The following is a 23,431-nucleotide window of genomic DNA, read 5'->3' on the forward strand; positions in this document are numbered from 1 at the left end:
CTCTATGCATACTTTCCAGCGCTAAAAACCCTGTTCTAAACGATACCAAATCCCTAGTGACTATTAGTAGAATACATTTTAATTAAAGTGACACTGTGATATTTTTACACTGTGTAATATTTATTGTTATTTATTGTTGTTCATTATGAATGTCTTAAAAATCCCACTTTCCAAAACTTCGGTTTTTAGCTTCAGAGGGTGATTTGGGGACAATAAACAGAGTGTCCTTAAGCTGTCTTAGAAACAATATTGTCCTTAAAATTGCTTAACATACAACAAACAAAGAGAATCTCAGTTGCCAGATTTGTTTCGCTAAGTGTCAAGGGCTCTCTCATTATTTTAAATGTTTTGGTCAGTCCTATAATTCTCTCAATATGTACTCTCTTGCTTGAGATTGTTCTATCACTTTGCACTGTTTTCCCATCTAATCTATTTTTTTTTTAAAAAAATGATGGAATGTTTATTGCAACATTATACGATGCAAAAATGTCTTGAACATTAAAGCCTTTGTCGGCCATTATCGAGTCTCCTGGATCACATTGTGTCATCAGACCACTCCTTTCAACAATCTGTCGGTCACTGGCTGACCCTCCATTTGCATCGCTTACATACGATATTAATCCACCGGGGGTAGCACCAACAAGAATCTTAACTGTGTTTCTATTTTTGTATGTCGAAAATGTTGCTTGCTGGGCAGTGGGTGGTGTGGGTTTTTTAACAGGACATTCTGTGCCATCAATAATTACCCTAGTTTTGGAAATTTTCTCCGAAAATCCGAAGGGGCAAAGTATCGAACGAGATCTCGAGATGGCCAAATTTGTATTTCTTTCCACTGGTGGTACATAAAATTTACCCAGGTGATAAATATGTTTGAAACTGTTGTTTCAGATATTTCAAACATATCTGCAAGTATAAAATTTGTCCAGTTCAGTCGAAGCTTTACCAGAGTAAGAAACAGTTGGTTTTCTATGCTTACATTTCTTACATCATGATAATAATAGTTCAGACGATATGCTGCAGGTCCCAGTGAATGCAAAATCATCAAGAATCGGTAGCATTTTTTTATTATCATGCTTGAAACGTTCAACAGAAAAGTGGCCATATGAGTCGGTTTGTACACCAGTATCACAGCTTTTTGTTTCCAATATAATGTCACATTCCACGGGGTCAGGCACATCCCCAGAAACAAGCTCAACTTCTGCACCAATATCTTCCACCAAAATATTGTCGTTATTGCTAAGAAGTAATATTGGGGAATCTGTAATACTCTTTCGGTTTGCTCTCATGACAGCCCGGTGCTGTCTGTTTACTGTGCTGACTTCAACTGGTTTGGTCCAGGAAAACACAGATGGAACTGAAGCCCCTTTCAATCTTTTAACGAGTGGACATGTTCCTGAAATAAATAATAAATGCAGTTAAGTGTCATTCCACGAGAAAACCATGCAGGGGGTGATAAGGTGGGGGTCAGCCGATCCAATTCATATTCACAGGGATTAATCAGTCCGACTAGACTACTCGTTGACCAAAAGGGCCGATCTCAAAAATTAACCATTTGGGAGATATGGCCCTATAACGATTTTCAGCCTATTTTCACCGATTTTGAGTCAAAATTTAGGCATATTTAGAGTCATTTTTCCAGGCCAAAATAGGGACTGCGTGATATACTGATGGTAGGTGATGATAGTATACGTCTTCGACTATTCAAGCATCATGACCAATTTATGTTGCTCCATGACTCTGAGACATAGTATGGAAACCACTGATAGGTGTCGCCCATCACCTTGAAAGTACCCTATCTTTGAAATTAAATATAGCCGATGGTACGGGTATGGGCAAGATGGGTAAACGGTAATTATGTAGAGGGGTACTAGTGCTACCAAAATCAACAATAAAAATTTTGCCCACTCTTGTCCCATTATCAGAAATAATTTTTAAAGTTACCCCTTTTTCGAAATTTTGACCGATAGTGAATTGGTTGTTCACTATATATGCGCATAGTTTAATCGCCATATCGACCATAAATTTGCTTGAATCTGCTCGAGTGAACTAGAAATGTTTGATAGAATGACTCCTGTATCAGGGGGAACTGTCAATTTTTTTTCAGATATCACTCATAAATCTTCATGATACGATTTCATAGGTTTGGTGACCAAAAGTACCTTTATGCATTATTGAAAATTATTTTGACGGATACCCCCTGTCTCTACCTAGGCCTAAAGCGGCGGAAGCTTTATAATGATCAGACCAATAGACGAAATTTTATCAAAAAAATTAAGTAAGTGAATCAGTAATTATACACGAACGTAACAATTAAGTAAGGGAATCAGTAATTATACACGAACGTAACAATTTACAGTATTGTTTATAGATGGATTGACTCAGCTATTTACAATACAGTGCCCATCTTTTCTAAGCGTCCGGCATTTCTTATAATGTATAATGAATGACTTTAAAATAACATAAAAATGAGTTTCTTGTACAATATAAATATTTTTGCGATATCTATTCTGCGTAGACTCTGGACAAGACATCAATAAATTTCTGAAACGTACGATTTATATCAGATAGGCAAATTTAATGTTTGGCCTTCATATGAAGTTACTTTGCAAGATATTATCCTCGAAGAGTTGATCCGATACGATCCTCGAAGAGTTGTGATTCTTATAGTTAACACTGTTCAATAATTCGAGAACGAAGTTTCCTTCTCGAAACTAGATCTAAGGCAGGTTCTTCGTCAATTGTGTCATGTTCAACCTGTCCGAGTGGATGACCGCACTTTTGCTGGGCAGCCAATCTCGAGAAATAACTGTTCACTTGTTTAGTAGTGAGCCAGTCCTCCTTTGAAAACTGTGATTTCATTAATTTCACAACATTGGAAAGCACCTCCTTTTTGCCAGTCTCGACCCCTATCATGAACCTTTGTAGCAAAAAGTCCTTTACTTTGTCGGAGGACCGTTTACGTCTGTACAGTTTATATTCGCTTTTGGAAAGCCTACAAAATTGGTAATGGAAAACTAGTAACAATGGACTCTCTACTGAAAAATGAAAAACCACAGCAAGAAACTAATCCTGTCACTGGCCCCTACAGAAATGAAATGAAATGAAATGGGGTTTAACGTCCTACTGTTTTGCTCCTAACTGGGCTAATGAAGACGGGCATACGCCATACAGTGTGCTATGAGGGAAATTTTGCCCGGACAGCGGCACTACGGCCTACTCTTATATCGAATTCCAACTGTCAAGGGATCTTTTACGTGCACGCCAATGTGTACACGGGACCTCGGTTTTTCGTCTCATCCGAATGACTAGACAGCTGTCCTTGTCAGGCTGGCCCCTACAGAGTTCCTGCTGTGGAGACTGGATCACTTCGTAGGGCAGGATCTTCTTCAGCGAATATAAACTGTACAGACGTAAATTGTGTAAAAGTTTTTACCACTCAAGAAGAACTTACTCGCCATATAGCTGGAGGAAAACATGTTCTAAAACCAGTACGTGAGACTAAATTGGATAAAATCAAAAGAAAGTGGGCCACAAAATTTACTGAAATCGCTTCTGTTGGTGTTCAAAGAACTGTTCATTCTATTGAAGAAGGCGGTGAACCTGTACTGGCTATGAAACCTGGGTGGGCTCTGAAAACTACGGCCAGTCGTAAACGGTTCTCCGACAAAGTAAAGGACTTTTTGCTACAAAGGTTCATGATAGGGGTCGAGACTGGCAAAAAGGAGGTGAATGAGTGATATCTGAAAAAAAATTGACAGTTCCCCCTGATACAGGAGTCATTCTATCAAACATTTCTAGTTCATTCGAGCAAATTTATGGTTGATATGGCGATTAAACTATGCGCATATATAGTGAACAACCAATTCACTATCGGTCAAAATTTCGAAAAAGGGGTAACTTTAAAAATTATTTCTGATAATGGGACAAGAGTGGGCAAAAATTTTATTGTTGATTTTGGTAGCACTAGTACCCCTCTACATAATTAAGATTTACCCATCTTGCCCATACCCGTACCATCGGCTATATTTAATTTCAAAGATAGGGTACTTTCAAGGTGATGGGCGACACCTATCAGTGGTTTCCATACTATGTCTCAGAGACATAGAGCAACATAAATTGGTCATGATGCTTGAATAGTCGAAGACATATACTATCATCACCTACCATCAGTATATCACGCAGTCCCTATTTTGGCCTGGAAAAATGACTCTAAATATGCCTAAATTTTGACTCAAAATCGGTGAAAATAGGCTGAAAATCGTTATAGGGCCATGTCTCCCGAATGGTTAATTTTTGAGATCGGCCCTTTTGGTCAACGAGTAGTCTAGTCGGACTGATTAATTCCTGTGAATATGGATCCGAAGTGCCGACCCCCCACCTTATCACTTTTGCAGGATTTTGCATGGTTTTCTCGTGGAGTGACACTTAAATATTTATCCTTTCTTTTAAAGGCCAATTAAAAAAAGTAACACTAGTTTACCAAATTGGGTGCTTGTCCCCCCCCCCCCCCCAACTACCTCTATCTATTCATAACAAATGAAATGAAATGGGGTTTAATGTCCTACTGTTTTGCTCTGAACTGGGCTAATGAAGACAGGCATACGCTATGAGGGAAATTTTGCCTGGACAGCGGCACTACGGCCTACTCTTATATCGAATTCCAACTGTCAAGGGATCTTTTACATGCATGCCAATGTGTACAGGGGACCTCGGTTTTCCGTCTCATCCGAGTGACTAGACAGCTGTCCTTGTCAGGCCCTCCGACCTCCATCACTGACTAGGGGGAACCACGCAAGAAAATCTGGCTGAACTTTCCTGGCCAATGCAGGCATCGAACACCCGACCTCCAGGCTAGCGAGCCAGCGTCTTACCCACTTAGCCACTGTGACCCCTATAGACAAGCCTTTCCCACTAACATGTTGTCATATCGTTTTATCAAACAAACCTAATATATTCAGCTGTTTTGATTGACCACCTGACTTAACTGGTGCACGCCAAGGTGTACACGGGATCTCGGTTTTCCGTACCATCCGAACGACTAGACAGCTTGTCAGCCCCTCCGTCCTGCATCACTGACAAGGGTGAACCACGCCAGAAAATCTGGATGAACTTTCTCGGCCAAGTCAGGGATCAATCACCCGACCTCCAGGCTAGCAAGCCAGCGCCTTACCCATATGATCCCCCTAGCATAACAACTTAGTGTCAGGAAATAGCCATTTTTAATTTATTTAAAGTTTATCAGATTTCTTCCTCTTATAATATTTAAGTGAAATAAACCAATAAGAAAATTTTATGATGTGTACAGTAGTGTATGGCGTTGCTGGAGGCGGAAAATACAGAACAAATAGACCCCCCACCCCCCCTCGATTCGAGTCTGTCACTGAATCACTCTTTGAAGTTGCCATGCACAAACTCGCTAAGTTTGTCAGTCTGGATTGTCCGTGTGAATGTGTTTTTTTACACAGAAAAGGGGCAAATAAACCATAATATTTGAGATGACATTATAAAATATTAGTAATATTTAAAAGAAATTCTAATATTTTAAATAATTCTTACCAAGCGTAGTTGCCGAAATGTAGTCATGGCATGTGAAATTCTCCCGAACACACCAGGCTATATTTATTTGGTTTCCAGTGAATTCTACGAATGGCAACTATCCATTTTCTTCTCAAATTTGCCTCCTTTGGGAATGCATGTCCTCCCCTATTCGAACATTTTGGTACACAGCACAAAGTTGACGGCATTGTTGTAAAACCAAACGAAATAAAATAGCTCGAGGCGAAGGTCAACATATGTAAACAATGGAACTTTGCAGCAGACGAGAGGTCACGTGGAGCCGTGAAGCCAGCTAGCGGCACCTGGTGGGAATTCCATTAGCGAGGACGCCCATTGGGGACGCCGGACTGACGGGGGTGACGACAATATACAACAACATTTCGATGAGGGTGAATAAAAAGTGGAAGTGGCATCACCCAAAGGCAGAGAAAGAAATGGGGTTTAATGTCCACTCGACACAAACTAGGTCATTGCAAGACTAACATGTGGCTTAATTTTATTGCAATAATTTACTTGTAAGTGGGATCTTTAGCAGTGGGAGGAAACCAGAGGGCCCGGAGAAAGCCCATGAAGTTTGACACGGGACCCCACTCCTTGACATGTACAACAAGGGAATCAAAACCTCGCCAGTTGACTCAATGACAGACCTTATGATACAACTCGAACGTGCTGACCATTCGGCCATCCTATCTCCCTCCATCCAAAGGGGGGATCATACACCAAAATCAACTGTTGCCACCCTTAAGCTAAACAGAAAACATAATGATTCATTCAGAATTGCAGCCTGTATACGATAAACACAGAAATTGAGTGTGGCTCGGCCGCCTCGGCTTTGGGACATGCCTTTACGGTTGGGCATTCACCAAAATAGGCATAAAAGTTAGGCTAAGGCATAGGTATGCAAAGTTTCAAGAGGATTGTGGTCTGTGGGTGATACACAGACGCACAAAAAAATTGGGCGTGCCCGTCCCTCGGGGTCGGGCATGCACCAACCAGTGGCTGCCAGGCCGGATACACCCACATTTTGCAAAAGATAGATAGATAACAAGCTAAAAACAAACACAATTTTTGTACAATCAGGGGCAATAATCCAGAAATGCGCAAATATTAAAAGAGACTGAGATCTTTGGGATATAAAGATATGTTTGAAGTTTCATCAGAATCGGATAAAAATTGTGACCTCTAGAGGGTCCACAACCTTTGTATTGCATACTTTACACAATTTGCGTATAAAGAGCGGCCATTCTGTTGGGCAGTTTTATTTCGATTTTCCCAAAGTTTGAATTCAACCTTCATTATGGCGGAATGGTGAAATATTTAAACGTTTTTTAAAATCGGAAAAAAAAAATTGTGACCTCTATAGGGTCCGATAGCGAAAATTGCGATTTTTCGAACAATCAGGAGCCATAATACAGTGTACACGATTATCAAAAGGTACCAAGATCTTAGTGCACTGTAACATTGGTACTGTTTAATCTAGCGTAAATAGCGTTAATTTCTACCCTGTGTCCAATTATTCATAAATATTGTTGAATTTCGGAGAATACTGCTCAATTTGTACTTATATCGAATTTCAACATCACTGTTTAATTTTGATTACCAAGCGTCTAATTAACTAGTGCTAAGTTTCCCGACATGTGTTGAATTATAAGCGTCCCGTCTAATGAGCATGACTGTTCAATAATTAGTTGAATTATTGGCATGTATCGGATGGAAACTTCATGGATTATGGCTTTGTTTGTACGAAAAATCATGTTTTTAGCTTCTGGACCCTATAGAGGTTTTGTTGAAACTTGAAATGTAAGTTTATACCCCAAAGATCTCAGTTCCTTTCGATATTCGTACATCATTTTTCGTACAAACAGGGGTCATAATCCATGATGTTTCCATCCGATACATGCCAATATCTAAAGCAGCCAAGATCTTTGGGAGATAAACTTATATTTCAAGTTTTGTCCAAATCAGATAAGAATTGTAAGCTGTAGAGTGTCCACAAACAAATTGTTTACGGACGTCCGAACGGACAGGGGTGACAACAATATACGTCCACATGAAAAAGTGGGCGTATAAAAAACGTTTTAGTATATCACCGTTACACCCTAAGGATGCTTGAGTTCGAATTTCGTGAAAATCGGCCCAAAACTGACAGACAAAATGTCTGACCTTCGTTCTCAAATAAAAACGTGATTTTGCGTACAATCAGTTGCCATAATTCAGGAAGTTACTATCCGATATGCGCGAATACCGAAAGGAACCAAGATCTTTGGGTTATAAAATTACATTTCAAGTTTCAACAAAATCGGATAAAAATTGTGACCTCTATAGGGTCCACAACCTTGATATACCATATTCTTACGCTATTTGAGAACGAACGGCGGCCATTTTGTCTGTGGGCCAATTTTCACAATATTCGAACTCAGCCGTCCTAACGGTGACATAATAATACATTTTTTTAAATCGGATAAAAATTATGACCTCTATAGGATCCACAAGCTAAAAATGTGATTTTCGTACAATCAGGGGCCATAATTCAAGAAGTTACGGTCCGATATGCGGGAATATCGAAAGGAACCAAGATCTTTGGGTTATAAACTTACAGTTCAAGTTTCAACAAAATCAGATAACAATTGTGACCTCTATAGGGTCCACAAGCTAAAAACATGACTTTTTCGTACAAACAGGGGCCATAATCCATGAAGTTTCGATCCGTTACATGCCAATATCAAAAGCAGCTGAGATCTTTTGGAGATAAACCTATATTACAAGTTTCGTCAAAATCGGATAAGAATTGTGACCTGTAGAGTGTCCACAAACAAATTAAGGATGGACGGATAGGGCCGACGACAATATACGTCCACATGAAAATGTGGGCGTATAAAAATACAGTATGACATCTATAGGGTCCACAAGATAAAACGTGATTTATCGTACAATCACGGGCCATAATTCAGGAAGTTACGATCAGATATGCGCGAATATCGAAAGGAACCGAGATCTTTGTGTTATAAACTTACATTTCAAGTTTCAACAAAATCGGATAAAAATTGTGAGCTAAAAATGTGATTTTTTGTACAATCAGGGGCCATAATCCATGAAGTTTCGGTCCAATACATGCCAATATCTGAAACAATCGAGATCTTAGGTTGATAAACCTATATTTCAAGTTTCACTGAAATCGGATAAGAATTGTGACCTGTAGAGTGTCAACAAATAATTGTGGACAGACAGACGGACAGGGGCGACGACAATATACGTCCACATGAAAATGTGTGCATATAAAAATAATAGAGGTCATCCTTAGGAAATATGAAAAGTTTTCAAAACGATCCATAACAGAACTCAATATCTCTTACCTTTACGACCAGCACATTCTATATCAAAACTGAGAATACGGAACGGTGCTACTACTGACCAATCACCTTCTGCTGGATGTGATATAAAATCTTCCCATGATACATCTAGTTCTATCTGAGATCGTGATGTTAATGGCAGTTTATCTTTACTACCTCCATTCTCACGCAAACAATATTTCCCAGCAGGTAATTCAATCCAATTGCAGCCAACAACATGTGCATCCACCATAAATCTATCATTCATAAAATGGAATGTTTCATCTAAATTTACTATTCAGTAATGCAGTAACCAATTAAATAATGTTTTATGGTTGCCTTTTAAGGGCGTTGAGTAGTCTTAGATATGCACCGATCTTAATAAATTTGGCATACTTGTTCCATTTGTAAAATAACCCAGAACACATATACAGTACAACAGTTTGTTTTGGAATAATGGAGATAAAAGCTAAAAGAAAAGCAGCAGTTGCCAGGCAAGATATACACCCACATTTTGCAAAGATGGATTGGCCATTTTGTCTGGTAATTTTGGGCCGATTTTCACGAAATTCGAACTCAATAGTCCTTAGTGTGTAACGGCGATATAACATGTTTTTTGAGAACATGTTTATGCTATTTGAGAACGAACGGCGGCCATTTTGTCTGTCAATTTTGGGCCGATTTTCACGGAATTCGAACTCAGTCGTCCTTAGGGTGTAACGGTGATATATACTGAGCGCCATGGAAAACGCATCACTTTTGTTCCCAAATATTTTATTACCAGGTGTTTTTTTATATATAATATTATGCAATACTATGAACTATTGTTTCACATAATGCTCCCAAACGCAAAAAAATATCGGCCCGTGTGCACAAAATAAATTGCACGAGATGCACATGAAAAACCCAATATTCATGTGCAGCATTGTGTGTGAGCCCTTTAAAAGCATGTTTTCAACTTAATGTGCAGTACATGAACTGTGAAACGTCAATCTGTCGTAATTTGTTGTTGGACGGGTGAAGGAATCAAGATGCCGAGACTTACTGAAAATCAACGGAATGAAGCCATGGAAATGTCCAGGGGTGGCATGTCTACACATGCTATTGCCAGACACTTCAATTGTCATCAGTCCACTATTGTAAGGTTGGTGGAACGTGTTCGAGTTACTGGATCAACACGTGACCGTCAACGTCCTGGTCCACAACGCGTTACAACCCAGGCTCATCTGGGTCACTCATATGTGTGACAGATTCCGTCCAGAGACTTGAACAGGTGCAGCAGTCGTCGGAAGACAAGGACCAGTAAGTGCCAACACCGTAAGACGTTGTCTAAGAGAAGTAGGACTCTGTGCACGACGACCTTATGTTGGAGCTATCCTCAGGGATCATCACTACCTGGCTGCTAACAACATCAATGTCTTGGACTGGCCAGCCATGTCTCCGGACATGGCACCGATAGAACACGTCTGGGATGATATTGGACGCCGTCTCTATCGGAGACCACAGATGCACACCATTGCTGCTTTAGAAGCTGCTCTTGTCCAAGAATGGAATAATTTGCCCCAGACCTTCTTTCAAACATTGGTAAATTCCATGCGACGTAGCTGTACAGCGTGCGTAAGAGCACGTGGAGGACACGCGCGCTACTGACATCTGTGTCGTACTTTTGGTTTTGACCCCTCTGACTTTGTACCGTTGATTACAGATTAAACATCCATAAGTGTACAAATGTGTTGTTATTGATGTGTTCCCATTTGAATATTGTTCACAATAAGAAGCAAAATAAATAAGATATGTTTACAGGATCATTTTGTTATACGAAAAACTAAGTGATGCGTTTTCCATGGTGCTCAGTATATTAATACTTTTTTTTAAATCAGATAAAAATTATGACTTCTATAGGGTCCACAAGCTAAAAACGTGATTTTTCATACAATCAGGGGCCAAAATTTAGGAAGTTACGGTACGATATGCGCGAATATCGAAAAGAACCAAGATCCTTGGGTCATAAACTTACATTTCAAGTTTCAACAAAATTGGATAAAAATTGTGACCTCTATACACTATAAGATTGGTATCGTTTAATATGGTTGTTTTAGCGCTTATTTTGATTATTCCACAGAAGTGATATCGCAGTCAAGCACACCTCCCAGGTAATGTATCTTCTTTAAGTCAAAAATGAATTAAGTTCCACCTGTAGACGTCACAAGCAGAGAAGTCAACCCCGCAAAGTAATGTTGCACGACAATAATCTTGTGAGACTTCTCACTGGCGCCAAAAAGTCGCTATCTGTAAGTCTCTATAGACAAGCTGACGCCCATTTTCAAACAGGTCACACAGGGCTAACCATGTAACACCATCGCACGCCAGATGCCGCCCATCGCAAGAACAACCATTGTTTCACATACCCTTTCAGTGCTATGAACATCAGATAATAATTTTGCTAAGCCCACTACGTTTCTACTACATTCCGTAATTTAACTGATTTATACTATATCCAATATAACGTTTTGATTAATTAAATGAGAGTAAACACTTTTACCTTGTAATTTTATACCAGTTTGCGATTTATGATGACAATCTTATACAAAGTATTTATATTCTATTGTAAATAATTTCCTCGTGAGATGAATTTATATAAGCCCTGGCTTGCTTTCAGATCCCACAATCATATAGTGTACTTTTATAATATGTAAATATTTATTGAATAAATAGTGTCAGAACAAAAAAAACATATTGCATTAACCCATAGGTACATTTATCACTATTACAATATATGTACATGTATGGTATTAAAAAAATAATGTGTGTCGGGGATTGGACAGCAGGGTTATATTTTTCTGTCAAGTTTGGTACTAACTCAAAATCAACATTCCCGAAACGGATTTATAAATCAAACAAAACAAATATTGCACGTGTGAAGTGATAAAACAATAGCATTTGAGCAATCAAAGCATTAATCCATACTGTAATAACGGAATGTGTATTCAAAAACATGGTTTCATATAGTACCCAGACAGGTGGCCACAGGTGGGAATTAATGAAACAATAGCATTCGACCAATGAAATAATTAATCTTTACTGTCACAGCGGACATCTATGACTTTGTGTTGTACGTGTATTTTCAAAATAACCATCAGATGACTAAAAAGTGAATCGCTCACAATGGCGTGTATACACAGAACCTTTCTGTAATTAATGTGTATGGGGATATAGATTCAGAGGTGATTAATGACTAATATGATAATCGTAGTTAAAAGACGAATCTCAATACCTTTTTTACTGTGCATATATATAAATATCTAATAATTATTTAATCCCTGTTTTAACTAATCACAATGTAAAATATTGCACCATATATACACAACATGTTATTGTCTGCGATATCGCCTCGGTGGAAGCGGGTGGTAAATAAAGCGATCTCAAACACTTAAATATATCCGATCCGTCGGTTCGCAAGAAGTGCAACGAAATTATCATGGCAGAACTTGTAATGTTTTTAGGCTCATGCAGGTGGGTCACAGAATTGCCCCGTGATATGATATCAAAGAACATTTGCACGTAGCCGATTTTTTGAGACGTGTTGTATTCAATTGTTAAGACTACGTGGCGTCTTAAATAAACCAACTTCTAACAGGTTCCATTGATTTATCATTTATTTTATGACAGTTTAGACCACAATGTGTTACGATTCGCATTTTGGTATTCTAAGCCGATTCTTATACGGAATTCGAGGTGCAATGATATAAATTCGGATTTGAGTGGACGAGTTAACACAAATATACATGTATGTGACCGTAAGTAGGGTGACCCACCATAAATAAATATCTCCAAATATCTCGACAATTACGCCACAATATTTATATATATGCCAAGCCTCAAATCAGTTTCACACAATTATAGTCACTAAATAAACGATCATGTTGTACTTAATAAGCTATGACCATTAATCATCTATAAATAATAGACTGAAAACTGGTTCCAAGTTACGTCCATAACACCCAGACACTTTTGAGTAAAATATAGGTTACGTGCCCTTGTTTTGAAATTAGTCTCGCTTAACCAGTCTATCGACCATTCTACGTCTGATTGACAGGTCGGGATAATCAAGACTACTTTTTTACGAAACATAACAGAAAGCTAGAACAAGAAATTGAATTTAGAAATAAGCACTTTAGACAACTCAACAATTGTTTTAAGAAACTTGTAAAAGTAAAATGAAACTACTGCTAGTATCATGTTCCTGCTAAAGAAAGTGATTCAGAGATAGTATTTGTACTAAAACCAAAAGATGCCGCTCTTAACGGTACAGTTAATGATAAAGCAATTTAAAAAATAAAACAAACGTAATTACTAAAGCTGCTGTAATAACCAAGAAGCTAAATTTTACTGCTATTCAAAATCGTCAACAATAGATTTTTTACGGCTGTAATAGTTGATATATTTGTAGAGAATTGCACGTGCCATGGCTATTTATCGACTCAAAGCGTGCACATTTAGCCGTGTCGAGACCAACTTTCTGTAAAGTGCACGGGTCATCCTACCGTAAGCTTATTCTCGGTCTTTTTCATTTTGATTTTAATATTTTATCAAGAAAAACATACATGTAACAACTTTTGGTCAGGTATCACAGCTTTATAACCATTTAATGATTTATTTCTGTATTAATTTTATACTAATTTGAGAAAACCATTGGTTGTTAAAGAATTATCATACTTTTCCCGGGAACTGATTTTTTTATCATTTACTATAATGTTTTTATTACATCATATATACAAGAATTTCCATAATTGTTACCGGTATATAAAGTTTCATACATCTCACTCAGTTAATCATTTTTTTTATTAATCCATAGCAATTAATTAAGTGTTTAACATTTTATTTAAAATCAGATTACGTATGTAAATACAACCAAACTCTCACTTAGCTAATTAAGGGGGTGGACAGTAGAAAATTTCAGTTTTTTTAATAATTGAGGTAAAGTCACCATTCTTACACATCTAAGAACACATCCATTGAATATTACAAAAACGGCCGAAAAATTTTCCTGGGGGTACCTGTTGCTATGGAAACGGCGGCCATCTTGGATTTCTGCGTATAATTTTAGTCATCCAGTTTCTCAGAAACTATTCAACAGAATGTTTTAAAATTAAGCAGAGAGGTTACTGACATGTTCCTTTGTGCAATAGGCAAGTTTCATTACAAAATAATAATTAGAAAGCAAGTTATACACATTTTAATGTTAACTTCAAAATTCTTTCACGTGTCACAGTTGCTATGGCAACAATATATCAGGAACTATTTTGCAGATTTCAATAAAATTCTCCTATTGCACAAAGTTATTATATAGGAAGTTATATTCCAAGTTTCAAGAAAATCTGTCGATAACTTTCAGAGATATAGCATGACTAAAATTGGTAACTCTAGAAAAAAACTGTTTTGAGAAATCAACAACTGAAGTTGAAGTATTTCAGTAGAACAACTTACGCCGATCTGTTCAATTCATTTATTTAATATTAAAAAACTGACTTTTAATATATATATTTTCTAATGTATTTCTTATCAATATACAGTATTTTCTTATTTTATTTCTTGTGTGTAAATTTACAACCGAACATTGGCATAGGAATAGATGTTATTCAAAACAACCATAACTATAACAATCACTGACAGCAGGCCTAGCTGGTAATGGTATTGCAACCATACCACTACTAGGTCTAGCAGACGAATATTCATCTTCATTTTGTTTATTATGAGTGTCTGTCATACTTATTTAGTCATCTAAACAATTTCAAACGCATTTTATTTGAAAATCTTCAAAAATATTGATAAACAGTGACGTACGGTTCAGCAATAGCAACCAGGATTGATTTGGGACATGAGCTTAGTGCGCATGCCTATTGACCTGACCTAGAGGATTGCCCGCTTCTGATTGGACACTTCACCATTGACCTATGTGACCGACCAATCAAATAACGTAATCTCGAAATAACCTCATTAGGTATGCAAAACTTGTTCTTGCTTGCTATTTTTATCTCAATACAGAAGAAAGGTTTCAAGACACCCCCAAAAAACGTCATTTCCTTTCAATAGGGGAAATCCCAAGCTTTCTAACAGTATCCAACATGGCGACAGTTTACCGGTCGGAAGCCAAGTATTTCACGTATGAAATGCCTATTGTTTTTAGATTTATATCAATAGTTTTAGCGGAATTAGGGCAAAATAAAAAAGGGTGGGATCATTCAGAACCAAATTTTGTAGAAATAAAGAAGAATTTTGTGAAAAAAATGACTGGTATGTGTTCCTAGATAGTGTTGCTCGCAGATAATCATAAAACCTCAAAAACGATTTTATTGTTAAAATTCACCAAATGAAGTGCGAACGACGGCCTTAAATGAAGCAATTCAAACAATGCGTAATTACTTGAGATTTTTTTATGTTTTTGTTTAAGAATTTTCATGCAATTGAGAATTATATTTACGCATGGTGTAATCGTTGTACTGCAGTCAAGTGTTTACGTAACATCAAGGCAGTATTCATTGAAGCATATTTCCTGTTGATACTGTTTGACCCGCATGAAAATGGGCGACAGCTTGTCTATAGAGATTTTGGCGCCAGTGAGAAGTCCCATGAGATTATCGTCGTTCAACATTACATTGCGGGGTTGACTTCGATCTCTTCCTGTGGCGTCTACAGGTGGAAGTTTATTCATTTGTGATTTAAACAACATACATTACCTGGGATGTGTGTGACTTGTCTACGATATCACCGATTTTTGATGTATTTGTCAATAGCGGAATTACTATTTTGAATGGGTAATGGATAATAATAATACGACCACGGTAAGGTGAGCATCTATGGGTGTGCATTTTTTTTATATTCACCTTTTTTATTCGTAATTCATACGTAAATAATCGTAATCAAAATAAACGATCGGATAAACGACTTGAGGGAAATTAAACGCTTCGTCTAATATTTAAACCCAGTAGATAAATTCATCGGATGTTAAATTTTTTACCTCTCGGAGAAATTCAACGGTGTACCATTAAATTAAACGATAGTACTAATTAAACGATTTTTGTAATTTTCAAGCGTTATTATCAATTATCAAACAATGTTTTGAAATTAAACTGTATGCATCGTTATTCGCGCTAAAACAACCATATTAAACGATACCAATCTTATAGTGATAGGGTCCACAACCTTGATATACCATACTTTTACGCTATTTGAGAATGAACAGCGGCTATTTTGTCTGTCAATTTTGGGCCGATTTTCACAAAATTCAAATTCAGTCGTCCTTAGGGTGTAACGGTGATATAACAATAAGGTTTTTTAAATCTATAGGGTCCACAAGCTAAAAACGCAATTTTTCGTACAATAAGGGGCCATAATTCAGGAAGTTACGGTCCGATATGCGCAAATATCAAAAGGAACCGAGATCTTTGGGTTATAAACTTACATTTCAAGTTTCAACAAAATCAGATAAAAATTGTGACCTCTATAGGGTCCACAAGCTAAAACGTGATTTTTCGTACAAACAGGGGTCATTATCCATGAGTTTCGATCCGATACATGCCAATATCGAAAGCAGCCAAGATCTTTTGGAGATAAACCTATATTTCAAGTTTCGTCAAAATCGGATAAGAATTGTGACCTGTAGAGTGTCCACAAACAATTGTGGACGGAGGGACGGACAGGGGCGACGACAATATACCAACCTTGATATACCATATTTTTACGCTATTTGAGAACGAATGGCAGCCATTTTGTCTGTCAGTTTTGGGCCGATTTTCACGAAATTCGAACTCAGCCATCCTTATGGTGTAACGGTGATATAATGATACTGTTATTTAAATCGGATAAAAATTATGACCTGTATAGGGTCCACTAGCTAAAAACACGATATTTCGTACAATCAGGGGCCATAATTCAGGAAGTTACGGTCCGATATGCGCAAATATCGAAAGGAACTGAGATCTTTGGGTTATAAACTTACATTTCAAATTTCAACAAAATCGGATAAAAATTGTGACCTCTATAGGGTCCACAAGCTAAAAACATGATTTTTCGTACAAACAGGGTCCATAATCCATGAAGTTTCGATCCGATACATGTCAATATCGAAAGCAGCCAAGATCTTTTGGAGATAAACCTATATTTCAAGTTTCGTCAAAATCGGATAAGAATTGTGACTTGTAGAGTGTCCACAAACAAATTGTGGACGTCCGAACGGACAGGGGCTACGACAATTATACGTCCACATGAAAATGTGGGCATATAAAAACGATCAAACGTAATCATCACAGAGCTGTGAACAGCTAAGCCTCATTGTCACCGGACTAGAACAAATCAAATTTGTATAATGCAACCAGGACACCAGTCTTCAACCATAGAGCGCTATCGACGATTGTAAGTTGTTTGAAAACATATTACATGGCTTGAGGCAGTTGCTCGGGTCTAAGTTAGAGGTTATTTATACAAAATTAAGCAGTTTCATTCTCCAAAATCTATCTGGGAATATCTCTTTAAACAATGTGTATACATCTAAAAGTCAATCGGATATTAACTTGTCTCCAGGGCATCCATAAGATATTTCAAAGTGACCAAAGGCCATAACTATGGCAGTAATTATCGAAAATCGTTGAAAATCAATTAAACTATACACAAAGTTTTATCACTCTCACTTAATTTGAACTAAAGTTATCATGTCTCAAAGCATCAACCAATCAAATTCCTTATCTCTGCTTACCCTAAGCAGAAAATGCTCATCTTCAAACTCCAGACAGACCCATTTTAATAGTACCCTGCTATCTTCCAAAGGCGGGGGACAACAAGAGTCATCCTTATAGCTGAAGTAGAGAGCGATAACACATAAACAGTCGATTTTCAACTCACAGATAATTCCACTGAAGTCAAATGAGTGGATATATGTTCGAGACAAACTATTCACAAAAAGACTGGACTATCGCAAGATAATATAATTCGAGAAACATCGAAGACGTCTGTGCATTCCAATGTTTTTCTTATTTATAATTATCGAATTTCTGACTGCTGTTCATTACCTAATTTCAAAGTCGATATTACTCTCATAGGCCTGAAAACCATTGGTACCAAATCCAGGACATTGAAAGCCTTGTTCTAATAACCGCTTAGCTGGTGCTATCAGGCGAGGTAATGCCATTGTGATCTTCAAAAATGGTAACTTTCTGTTTCCATGATAACCATAAATACCTGAAACAAGCCAACAGTGAGGCTGATGTCCACCGCCGAAATCCCCAAATAAATAGATGACACATATTAATTAATCTCACATCTATTTTTTTTCCAAAGTATCAAGCAATCAAACTGATTATCAACTACACACTAAGTTTCATCACTCTCTATCAGATAGAATCAAAGTTATCTTGTCCCAAAGCAGGAAACTGCTTATCTCTGCTTAGCTTTAGCTCGATATGTTAATCATCTACATCAAGTTTAAACATTCTACCTCAATTAGGAGAAGAGTTGTTATGTTCCAAAATCTTGACCAATCAAACTGCTTATTGCTTGTTAGCCTAAGCAGAAAATTCTCATCATCAAACTTAGTCAAGGTATTGATGTAATGAAACTATACACCAAGTTTCATCAATCTCACTTAATTAGAACCAAATTTATCGTGTTCCAAAGCATCAACCAGTCAAATTGCTTATCTCTGCTTACCCTAAGCCGAAAATACCGATCTTCGCACTCCATCAAGGCATTGACCTCATAAACCCCTACACCAAGTTTGAACATCCAAGCTTAATTAGAAGGAGCGTTATTGTGTTCCAAAGTCTCGGCCAATCAAATTGCTTATCGCTCTGCTTACCATGAGCAGAAAATGCTCATCATCGAACTTAGTCAAGATATTGATGTAATGAAACTATACACCAAGTTTCATCACTCTCACGTAAGTGGAACTAAAGTTATCGTGTCCCAAAGCATCAACCAATCAAATTGCTTATCTCTGCTTACCCTAAGCAGAAAATGCTTATCTTCACACTCCATCAAGACATTGACCTAATAAACACCTACACCAAGTTTGAACATTCTAGCTCAATTAGAAGGAGGGTTATTGTGTTCCAAAGTCTCGGCCAATCAAATTGCTTATCGCTCTGCTCACCCTGAGCAGATAATGCTCATCATCGAACTTAGTCAAGGTATTGATGTAATGAAACTATACACCAAGTTTCATCACTCTCACTTAATTGGAACTAAAGTTATCGTGTCCCAAAGCATCAACCAATCAAATTGCTTATCTTTGCTTACCCTAAGCAGAAAATGCTTATCTTCACACTCCATCAAGGCATTGACCTAATAAACACCTACACCAAGTTTGAACATTCTAGCTCAATTAGAAGGAGGGTTATTGTGTTCCAAAGTCTCGGCCAATCAAATTGCTTATCGCTCTGCTTACCCTGAGCAGAAAATGCTCATTATCGAACTTAGTCAAGGTATTGATGTAATGAAACTATACACCAAGTTTCATCTTTCTCACTTAATTAGAACTATAAGTTATCGTGTCCCAAAGCTTCAACCAATCAAATTGCTTATCTCTGCTTACCCTAAGCCGAAAATGCTCATCTTCGAACTCCATCAAGGCATTGACCTAATAAACACCTACACCAAGTTTGAATATTCTAGGTCAATTAGGAGGAGAGTTATTGTGTCCCAAAAAGTGTAACGGACGGACGGACGGACGGACGGACGGACCGACAGACAGACAGACAGACAGACCCATTTTAATAGTCCCCTGCTTTCTTCGAAAGGCGGGGGACAATTAAAAGATAGGCATGCATGCAAAGTGTAAAATTACACCACCCACACAGCAGCCAAGTCTCCACAGCATATTATTTGAAAGGAAAACTGGAATGTTAACAAAATTTGATTATGATTGTGCTTCTATCATTATTATATAGCACCACTTCCACAATACTGTGCTCCGGTGCGCTTTACAATATAGATATAAGTAAGGTTGCCACGTAAAATCCATTCAAAATACTAGAAAAATGGAGCAATAAAAATCAAATTTCAACAAATGCCGATAGATACGAACGTGATCGTTCCATTTTTGACAACAGAAGTCAGTTTTTTACACAATGGGTTGACTGTCCCTGACCGACACTAGATCGCCTCATGTTTCCAAGTAGACTATATTTCACTGAATAATAATTTAGTATTAATCAGAATTATAAACATGTAGGCTACGGCTTGATAATAGTCTAGTCACATATAGCCCCATAAAAAAGCATCCACAATATTTATAATGATAATGACTTATAATGATACACACTGTAACACTGGTATTGTTTAAACCATGGTTTTTAGCACTAGGAAGTATGCATAGTTCAATTTCAAAACATCGTTTGATAATTGATAAAAATCGTTTGAAAATTACAAAGATAGGTTGCCAGGCAAAGAAATATACGCCCACAGGAGACAACAAGAGTTGTCGCATAATTATAATCAACTAGAGTAACAACTATAAGTAATTATCCGAAAATCATTAGAAATGAAATAGAATGGGGTTTAACGTCTTACTGTTCTGCTCCTATACTGGACTAATACGGCACAGTGTGCTATGAGGGAAATCTTTCCCGGGCAGTGATACTATCGTCTACTCTTATATCGAATTCCAACTGCTATGGGATATTTTACGTGCATTCCAATATAAACACGGGACCTTGGTTTTTCGTATCATCCAAAGGACTAGATAGCTGTCCCTGTCAGGCCCTCCGTCCTGCATCATTGATAAGGGGGAACCACGTCGGAAAATCTGGATGAACTTTCTTGGCCAATGCAGGGATTGAACACCCGACCTCCAGGCTATCGAGCCAGCGTCTTACCCAATTAGCCACATGATCCCCGCGAAAATCATTAGAAATCAAGTTATCAAAATTCATTGAAAATCAATATACTTGTTCATATCAAGACCTTCAGCTCTGTTTATCAATCTAATGTCAATCAGATGATAACTTTGGTCTCTAGGCAAATGTACTAATCATGGCCGAATTGCAAAGTACAATTGCGCAGAAGATAGGTGCGCATCACGTGACTGCCTGTGTCTATTTATATATTATTATATCGTCTGTTCTATTTTATAATGCTATCAATGGATCGCCATTCTTCTTTTATACCTTTTTTATATTGTAACAGTTTGTCTATCCTATTCTATAGTAAGCTATTATAAAGGTGGCAGTGGTGCCAATGACAATCGTATAATTCATCACAAAATGGAATTATAAAATCCAAATTTATACGAAACAAACTTATTAGTGTTACTAGAAACAGATCTGACGGATATAATATAAAAAAAAGTAGGCCTATACGCACTTTGGACAAAAATATTTTTCGGGATCATTTAATAAGGAATTCAGTATTTTATATTTCAGAATTTTGATGTCATTACACATTAGTTTTTCTCAATTTGCCTCCTGCCAAATTAGTTATAACCCAGTGGTAGATCATTTATTTAATTTGGGAATATTTTCATCCAAAGACTGAAAATGTCCTTCCAATAATGAATATGCTTCCTCAACAATTAAAATCTTTTCCCCTGACTCTAGCTTTATTATCCCGTACCGAACGAAGTAAGGGAGAGATACTGAAATGGATTCCGTCTAGTCGTTCGGATGGGACGGAAAACCGAGGTCACGTGTACACATTGGCCTGCACGTAAAAGATCCCTTGGCAGTTGGAATTCGATATATAAGTAGGCTGTAGTGCCGCTGCCCGGGCAAAATTTCCCTCTTAGCACACTGTGTGGCGTATGCCCGTCATGGAAATTATCATTTTAGGCTGTCAATTTCTCAAATGTACGTTCTACTTGAGCTAGCAAGCTGAGAAATTGTCACAGCTACCTAGGAATACATGTAGGATGATTCTCTAAAAATTTCAGCTTCATATCTCCAATATTTCAAAACAAAGCATGGGTGATACATGAGAATATCCCGAAAAGGTATATAATTTCCAAAGAATGCAGAACTGAACACCACTGCTTATGAACCTCCTAAACATGGTAATTCCTTGAATTCAATACAGAGCATTACACACATGACACTTTGACACCCAAGAATTGAAGAAATGATATTTCTTTCTGCCTCTCTCTTTTTCTCTCTATCTGTCTCTCTTTCTCTCTCTCCATCTGTCTGCCTGTCTGTCTTTCTTTCTTTCTGTCTATGTCTCTCTCCCTCTCTCTCTGCCTCAGTGTGTCTGTCTGTCCCTCTCTGTGTCTGTATCTCTCTGTCTGCCTGTCTCTCTCCTCTTTCTGTATCTGTCTGTCTCTCTATGCCTCTTTCTCTTTCCCTTTCTCTCCCCTCCCCCTCTCCCTGTCAGTCTCTCTCTATCTTTCTCTCCCTCTGTCTCTTCTCTCTACATCTTTCTCTATCTCTCACTCTCTGCCTCTATCTTTCTTTCTATCTGTCTGTCTCTCCCTCTGTCTCTCTCTCCCTCTCTTCCTTTCTCTCTCTCCACCTATCTCTATCTGTATGTCTCTCTCTCTCTTCTCTCTTTTGGCCTCCTCTCTCTCCCTCCTCTTTCTGTCTGTCTCTCTCTCTCCCTCCCTTTCTCCTCTGTCCCTCTCCCTCTGTCTGCCTCCCTGCCTCCCTGCCCCCCTCTCTCTTTGTCTGTTTCTCTCTCTGTCTCTCTCTTCCTTTTCCTCTTTCCCTCTCCCTCTGTCTGCCTCTTTCTGTCTGTCTGTCTGCCTCTTTCTGTCTGTCTCTCTCCCTGTATGTCTCTGCCTCTTCCCTCTCTCTCCCTCCTGTCTGTTTATCTCTCTCCCTCTCCCTCCCCCCTCTCTCGATCACTTTATCTGTATGTCTCACCCTCACTGCCTCTTTTCTTGCCCTCACTGCCTCTTATCTCTCTTGGTCCCTTCTCTCTCTTCATCCTCCCGTTTATGTCTCTCTCTCTCTTTCTCCTGTCTCTCCCTCTTCCCCTGTCTCTTCTCTCTATCTCTCTTCCCCTATCTCTCTGTCTGTCTCTTCTCCCCCTCCCTCTTTCTGTCTTTCTCTCTCTCCCTCCCCCTGCCTGTCTCTATCCCTCTCTCTGCCTCTTCCCTCTCTCTCTTCTTTCTCTGTCTATCTCTCTATCTGTCTTTTCTCTCTCTCCCCTCCCTCTTTCTGTCTTTCTCTCTCTCTCTCCCTCTTTCTGTGTCTCCCTAACCACCCTGCTGCCTGTTTCTATCACCTCTCTGCCTCTTCCCTCTCTCCCTTTATGTCTTTCTCTCTCCCTCCCTCTTTCTGTCCCTCCCCCTGTCTGTCTCTCTATCTCTTCCCTCTCTCTCCCTCTTTTCTCTATCCTCTATCTATCTTCTCTCTCTTCTCTTTCCTCCCCCCTCCCTCTCTCTGTCTATCTCTCTCCCTCTTCTCCCCATCTCTCTCTCTCCCACCCTCTTCTCTCCTCTGTCTATCTATCTCCCTCTTCTCCCCCCCCCTCTCTCCCTACCCATCTCTCTGTATCTTATCTCTGTCTCCCTCTCTCTTTCTGTCTACCTCTCTGCCCCTTCACTCTTTCTCCCTCTCTTC

General features: G+C 38.3%; 1 protein-coding gene across 2 annotated transcripts in view; it reads right to left on the reverse strand.

The window, feature by feature from the left end:
- LOC130013266 (DNA polymerase delta catalytic subunit-like) overlaps positions 1–23,431 on the reverse strand; it is a 281,681-nt gene that overhangs the window by 201,587 nt on the left and 56,663 nt on the right. For both annotated transcript variants that reach the window (XM_056102083.1, XM_056102082.1), the window contains exons 7-8: positions 17,951–18,119; positions 8,910–9,142 (exon numbers count right to left, since the gene is read on the reverse strand). In XM_056102083.1, the coding sequence (XP_055958058.1) occupies positions 8,910–9,142; positions 17,951–18,119 (402 nt within the window). The remainder of the gene's footprint in view (positions 1–8,909; positions 9,143–17,950; positions 18,120–23,431) is intronic.

The sequence above is a fragment of the Patella vulgata genome, chromosome 6 (genome assembly GCF_932274485.2).
Source record: "Patella vulgata chromosome 6, xgPatVulg1.2, whole genome shotgun sequence".
In the NCBI taxonomy this organism is placed as follows: Eukaryota; Metazoa; Mollusca; class Gastropoda; family Patellidae; genus Patella; species Patella vulgata.